General features: G+C 50.9%; 1 protein-coding gene across 5 annotated transcripts in view; it reads left to right on the forward strand.

Annotated features, from left to right (window-relative positions):
- Window positions 1-709, forward strand: part of HAPLN2 (hyaluronan and proteoglycan link protein 2) — a 6,516-nt gene extending 5,807 nt beyond the window's left edge. For all 5 annotated transcript variants that reach the window (XM_006155193.2, XM_006155195.2, XM_006155197.2 and 2 more), the window contains exon 7: window positions 60-709. In XM_006155193.2, coding sequence (XP_006155255.1) covers window positions 60-343 — 284 coding nt within the window. In that variant the 3' untranslated portion in view covers window positions 344-709. The remainder of the gene's footprint in view (window positions 1-59) is intronic.
- The last annotated feature ends 6,498 nt before the right edge of the window (window positions 710-7,207 follow it).

The following is a 7,207-nucleotide window of genomic DNA, read 5'->3' on the forward strand; positions in this document are numbered from 1 at the left end:
GGCGTCCCGCCCGGTCTCGCCGTGCTCTCGGCAGTTCGGTGACCCACTGGCGTCCCCAGGCCACGTGTTCTTCGTGCCGGGGAAGTTGACGCTGTCTGAAGCCCACGCGGCGTGCCGGCGGCGCGGGGCGGCGGTGGCCAAGGTCGGGCACCTCTACGCCGCATGGAAGTTCTCGGGCATGGACCAGTGCGACGGCGGCTGGCTGGCGGACGGCAGCGTGCGCTTCCCCATCACCACGCCGCGGCCGCGCTGTGGGGGCCTCCCTGATCCCGGGGTGCGCAGCTTCGGCTTCCCCAGACCCCAGCAGGCGGCCTACGGGACCTACTGCTACGCCGAGAAGTAGGGGCCCACTGCACCCCCTCCAGCACGCGTGACAAAGTTTGGGAGTCGTGACGGGGGTCTCTCGCCGACCTTCTGCAAGCCTTCTTCCAGACGAGGAGCAGCCCCTCCAGACCTGCCCTCCCAGCCAGGGGCTGCGGGTCACGGACCCCGGCTGGCGCGGCGTCTGGGACGCGAGGTGGCAGCAACACCCCCCACACACACCCCCGGCTGCAAGGCGCAGATATGACTTTCAGACCCGCGGATCGTGGACCCGAGGCGTTTTGGGTCCTCCCGGCAGAGATTGCAGCCACTGCTAGGGGACAGAGGGGAAAGCCTGGGAGCATTAACTGACCTCTGTGTACAACAATAAAATAACTTGGGGACCTTCTGTGTTGGGTGGAGCTGTAAGCGTTGCGAGGTGTGGGGGTATGTGTGTGAGGGGCGACCTTGGACCAAGCAAGAAGACGGGGTAAGAGGCGGGCCAGCAGCAGAGGGGGACTACGTCCACCACTGGGCAGGAGGGGAGAGAGTCGGCCGGGACCCGGACCCAGGCTGTTGTTGCTCCAGACGCCACGCGGGGGCGCCGCACCCTCACCTAAGACCACTCTAGTTCGAACCGACAGGAGCGCTCCAGACCCGCGGCCTGCCCTCTGGGCCTCAGAACAAACGTCAGATGAACCTGAACATGTTTCAAAATGTCTTTGTATCCTGCGCTCTTCTAGAAGCTTTCACCGGCAGTACAATGGTACTAAAGATAGGAAAATCATAGCATTGTTAGAAATGACAGGAAGAACCAGTCAACAACCCAATGGTTAAGATGATTGGATCCCACATGGACAAATGCGTTGTTCCAGTCGCGGACCTGGAGGCTTGAGAAATACGCTGAGCACGTGAGTGCGCGTGCCCAAAATCTCCAGAGGAGAATGGAAAGTATTGCAGCGTACAATCTCCCCCCACTAGGAGGCACAATTTTTAAAATTATTTTATTTAACTTTTATTTATTTATTATCAGTTTGATCAGAGAGGGACAGAGCGATTAAGAGAGACAGAGAGAGAAAGCAATCCGCCAGCTCAGAGACTCAGTCGGCAGTTGGCCATGTGAGAGCCCAGCACCTTTAACCACCACGCCACCGGCTGGCCCTGAGAGGACACTTTCTTCCTGCTTCTCTCAGGCAACCTTACCAGTGCTGTGGCCAAGAAAAAGACAGGAATTTTTTTAAAAAAAGAATTATTTAACTTTGGGACCCGCAGTTAGCATAATGGCTATGTCGCGGGACTCCCACGTAGTTGACCGCGGTTCGCGTCCCGGACCCGGTGGCTTAAAACCAAAGTTGACCAGATCTACAACAGAAACTGTATTGGCCTGCAAGCCCAAAATATTTATTGTCTGGCTTTCATGAAAAAAAAAAAAATGATGACCTCCTGAAGAGGATCAAGTAGTTATTTATATTTTGTTTGTTTGTTTGTTTGTTTTTTGTCTGGGTACTAGCAGATGGCATACTGGTTACCCTGCTGCACTCCTGCGTGGTTGACCACAGTTTGAGTCCTGGCCCCAGTGTCTCAAAACTCATGCTGGGCACAAATGCGTGTGTGCCCAAAATCCCAAGAGGAGCGTGGAAGAGAAGGGATTGCAGTGTGGTCATCCCCCCTGGGGGGTGATGTCTCACTTTCTGTCCCCCCTGGGGGGTGATTTCTCACTTTCTGTCTCTCTGTCTTTCTTTGTCTCTCTGGCAAGCACATGTGCCCTATTTCAAAAATCTCTCTAGAATAATAATTACAATAGTAAAGCAGCAATAATTACTAAGTACTATTATCAGTTGTTTACTAGGCAGCCTGTGGGATTGGTTGCTGTATAGCAGTGTAATGTATCAGTCAGGATCAGCTAGATTCTGCTGTGATAACAAACAACTCCCAAATCTCAGTGGCTGAAAGTGATAAAGGTTTATTTCTCATTCAGGCTGCATGGGCAATACGGTCAACAAGGGGGCTTTTATCATTTTGGTCATACAGGCTGACAAAAAGGCCACCATTTCAAATGCTATCAAGCACCAAACCAGAAGAAAAAATGAAAGGAGCTCTGGAGGGTCTTACACAGGCAGTTAAGAGCACCCGCCCAGAACTGGCACCTATTCTTTGGGTTCACAACTCATTCTCTGCATTCAATCACGAAACCCCACCCAACCTCAAGGGGGCAGGAAAGAGCAATTCTACTTTGGCCTGGAAGTGGGAGAACTGGAAGTATTTGATGAGTGGCACCAGCCCCATCTACCAGAGCACTAAGGAGGGCAGCCTAGACTGTGGGACATATTGGTAGTCATCTACCCACCCACCCCTCTTCTGGATTTTCTAGGTTCTGGCCTTTACTGAAGTCAGAGCCCCAGTAAGCCAAGGTCCTAGCCCCAGCTGCTCAGCAGGTGGGAAGATGGCTATTCTTTATTGCAAGGCCTTCAGCCTCTACCAAGACACCATGCAAGAAATGGCCGTGGGAGAATCTTTCTTTCCATATGCTGCAAAACTCCGTTTCATAACCCAGAAAAGCACAATGTCACCAATTCTTACACTATTCTGTGCATTGCTATTACCATTCATTTATTATTGTTATTATTAATTATTCTGGAGAACTTCAAATGTACATCAAAGTAGAGAGAATAGTCTGACGGACCACTCTATCGTCCAACTTAAACATTATCAAAGTTTTGCCCGTCTTGTTTCCTGAATCCCCTCTCTTGAGCTTGTTTTTTTGTTTTTTTGTTTGTTTGTTTTTAGGTTGTTGCCATAGGGCATGTGTGCTCGCCAGAGACAGAGAGAGGGAAAAAGAAATCACCCCCCGAGGAGATGGCCACACCACAATCCTTTCTCCTCTAGCCTTCTCTCAGGATTTTGGGCATGCATGCACAGGTGCCCAGCGTGATTTCCAAGTCACCAGGTCCAGAACTTGAGCCATGGTTGGCCATGTGGAATCTAGCGCCTTAACCTCCACATCACCTGCTGGCCCTCTATTGACTTTTTTTTTTTTTTAGAATTATTTAATTTTACTTATCATTATTATTATTATTTTTAAATTTGCTGCAGGGCACACATGTTCACCAGAAAGAGACACACACAGAGAGAAAGCAAGCTGCAAGGTCCAGGACTCAAACTGTGGTCAGCCATGTGGGGGTCCAGCACCTTAACTACCATACCGCCTGCTGGCCCTGCTTGGCTTTCTGTCTAATGGTACTGATGACCTAGAGCCACTATTTCATTAGGAATTGCAAAATGGAGATTTTAGTGCTGCTTCCTCCTGAAGGAACATCCTTCTGTAAGCTTCGCTTTTCCCCCTGCAGGCTGGCAGAGGGCAGGGAGCAGCCGACGCACAGAACTACCGTTCATGCCTGGCTAAACACTGGTGATTTGATACATCCTGGGCACTTCACACTCATGAAGTAGGCATTTGGGCTCTGCTCCAGGCGCTGCTTCTTGTGTTCCTCTTCTCCTCTTCCAGGGAGGGGTGAAGGAGGTCCTTTGCGAGATGTCCTGGTGGGGCGGTTGTCCCCGCCGAAAAGGCCAGTAGTTACTTTTTAAGATTCTTTTTCTTTTTTCTTTTGCCAGAGTGCACGTGTGCTTGCTGGGGAGAGAGAGAGAAAGTAAGAAAGCACCTGCTCCGTGGGGGAAGGCCGTTCCGAAACCCCTTCTTCTCCATTTCTCTTTTGGGGTTTCGGGAACATGCACACACACACCCACTGTGTTCCTCAAGCCACCAGGTGGGGCAAAGATGGGAGGGTATTATTCGTTAGTTCCCTGTCCTGGGGTGTTCCTGGCTTACCCTGAGCACACACATGCTCCTACAGCCAGAACAAAAGCCCAGAGGCAGAGTCGCAGCTGTTCAGAAGAAGCCTTGTCCTTGAAGGCGAGTGCTGAAGGATGTGGGTCACAGCTACTGCCCGGCCTCTCCCTGCTCAGCTCCGTCAGGGCCTCGTGGGGCAAGTTCCCTGATGCTTCGAGGGGTGACTGGTAGCAACTTGCAGTTCTTTCTTTGTTCTTCTTTTAGAGATTTTTTTTTTTGGGGGGGGGAGGTTTTTGCTATAGGGCGCATGCACTCGCCGGACAGACAGAGACAGAGAGACAGAAAGTGAGAAATCACCCCCCAGGGGGGATGGCCACACCGCAATCCCTTCTCCTCCATTCTCCTCTCGGGATCTTGGGCACGCACGCACACGCGCTGGGTGTGAGTTTTAAAAGCCACCAGGTCCGGGACACGAACCGCGGTCAACTACGTGGGAGTCCAGCGACATAGCCATTACGCTAACTGCTGGTCCCCTTCTTTTAGAGATTTTTGCCTTAGGACCTGTGCATTCACAAGGACTGAGAGACAGTGAGAGGGAAAGTGAGGAATCGCCATGGGGGGCCGTGGGGGAATGGCCATGCCGAAATCCTGTCTCCTCCATTCTCCTCCTGGGATCTTGAGCATGCACGCACACACACCTGATGTGAGTTTCAATCCACCAGATCCAGGACTCCAGTCAGTGAAAATACAAATTAAAAAAACAAAATTTGCCTTTTACATCCAGACTTTGTATTAAAATTTCCTTATATACATTCTAAACTATAGAAAAACTTGTTTTTGTTTTTGTTTTTGTGTTTTGAGAGGATTTTGCTATAGGGCATGTGTGCTCCCCAGAAAGACAGAGACAGAGAGACAGCAAGAAATCACCCTCCAGGGGGATGGCCACACTGCAATCCCTTCTCCATTCTCCTCTCAGGATTTTGGGCGCGCACATACGTCCACTCAGCCTGAGTTTTAAGTCACTGGACTCAAACCAAGGTTGACTGAGTGGGAGTCCAGTGACATAGCCATTACGCCATCTACTGGTTCCCCCTCACCCCAGTTTCTAGTTCATTTTATTTATTTATTTTTGTAGAGGTTTTTGCTTTAGGGTGCATGCATTCACTTAGAGAGAGACAGAGACAGTGAGAGGGAAAGTGAGAAATCACCCCCCAGGGGGGATGGCCGTGCCCCAATCCCGCCTCTCCATTCTTCTCCCGGGATCTTGAGCGCACAGGTGGGCTGGGACAAACCACTGCAACCACTGCTGCCGTTGGTTCAGAGACTGTAATGGACAGTCCCCATTTCTCTCCCTTACAAGTCGTCCTGTTGATCTATGGCGCTTTCTCAATGGAAAATCCCAACCCCCAACCCTGAAGGTGTCACCCTTTCATTCTCCTGCCCTTGACAGGCCACCACTGCTGCAATGCCTGCTCCTGGGGTAATCAAGATCAAATATCTCTGCCAGTATTCTTCCTTTCTCTGCCTGTGGTGGATGGGCGGGGATGAGGCTGCCGTAGCCGTAGTTTCAACGGCGCCTTCACTGTGACCTCTGGCAGGTGCATCCTCCGCCCAGGACCTGCAGAGCCCAGTGTGCAGGGACAGGAAGCACGTCTTCCCACAGCAGCACTAGGACTGACCCTGAGAAAGGCTTTCCTCCTCCACACTAGGTTCCAGTGCCCAGATTCCTATCTGGGATTCAGCACCATGTAGTGGCCACAGGTTCAGAGTATATCCTGGACCAGCAAACGGCATGGAGGTTAAAGGGGCTGGATCCCACACGGCTAACTGCATGATATGAGTTCCAGACCTGGCGGCTTGAGAAACAGAGATTTTTGCTATAAGGCATGTACGCTTGCCAGACAAACAGAAAGACAGACAGATGGAAAGCAAAACATAACCCCCCAGAGGGATGGCTGGGCACATATGCATGAGTGCCCAAAATCCCAAGAGGAGAATGGAGGAGAAGGGATTGCCGTGTGGCCATCCCTCCTGGGGCATGGGGTGCTTTTTCACTTTCTCTCTCTCTTTGTCCCTCTCTGTCAAGTGTATGTGCACCCTGTAGCCAACTACATCAAGCAAAAAATCCTGCATTTTGAAGGGCAGCTCCCTGGTCCTAGAAGATCTTCCCTGAGCTGGTTTAGATGTGCTGTAAAGGTACTGAGCTCTCAAGGGCCCGCAGGTGGCCTGGTGGTTAAGGGCACAGGACTCTCACATGGCCTACTGTGGTTTTTGAGTCCCAGACCTGGTGGCTTGCTTTCTCACTTTCTCTCTCTGTCTCTCTCTTGCACTATCCCTCTCTGGTCAAATTTAAGTAAATAAATGAATATATAAATAAAGTTAAATAAAATAATTCTGTTCCAAAAAAAGATATGGAGCTACCCAGCTGGCAGTGGGAGATGATGCGGTATGTTGTACGGCCAATGGGTCTTGTGGTCACATGTCAGGTTTCCTTTACAATAAAGTGCAGCTCTTGGTGAGAGGTGATCCTGTCAGGGACAGCGTAAAGATAAAATCGAGTTCCTTGTGTCCTTGAATATTGGTGCCAGCCAAGGCACTTGGTCGGGGACGGCCAATCCATAACCAGAATAGCACTGAGCCCCACGAGGACAGATTGCTCCTCCCTCCAGGCTGAAGGAGATACATTGCAACCAACATGCTGCCCCCGGGGCTGACTGATCTTAGGGAGGGGGCCACGCTGCGGGGTCAGCGTCTGTCTCTGAGGCTGATGGGCGGGACTTGCAGCAGCAGCCGTGGATTGGTCAGCTTTGATGAGGCAGCCAGGGCTGGTGGCTTTGCATAGTGTCAGACATCCATAATCCATACTCCATTTCTTCTTCCTGTAAGATTCTGGGTATTTTTTCCTGCTAGTAGGCAGAGATTCCAACTGTGATTGACCACGCAGGATTTCGTTTATGAAGCACCGTACTTAACCTCTGCACTACAGGACCAACTCTGGCTTCTGTTTCTGTTTTTTTTTTTTTTAAGAGAGAGATTTTTTTGCTATAGGGAACATGTGATCACCAGAAAGACAGAGACAGCAAGAAATCACCCTCCAGGGGGATGGCCACACTGCAATCC

Source organism: Tupaia chinensis, unplaced genomic scaffold, assembly GCF_000334495.1.
Source record: "Tupaia chinensis unplaced genomic scaffold, TupChi_1.0 Scaffold000438_1, whole genome shotgun sequence".
Classification (NCBI taxonomy): Eukaryota; Metazoa; Chordata; class Mammalia; order Scandentia; family Tupaiidae; genus Tupaia; species Tupaia belangeri.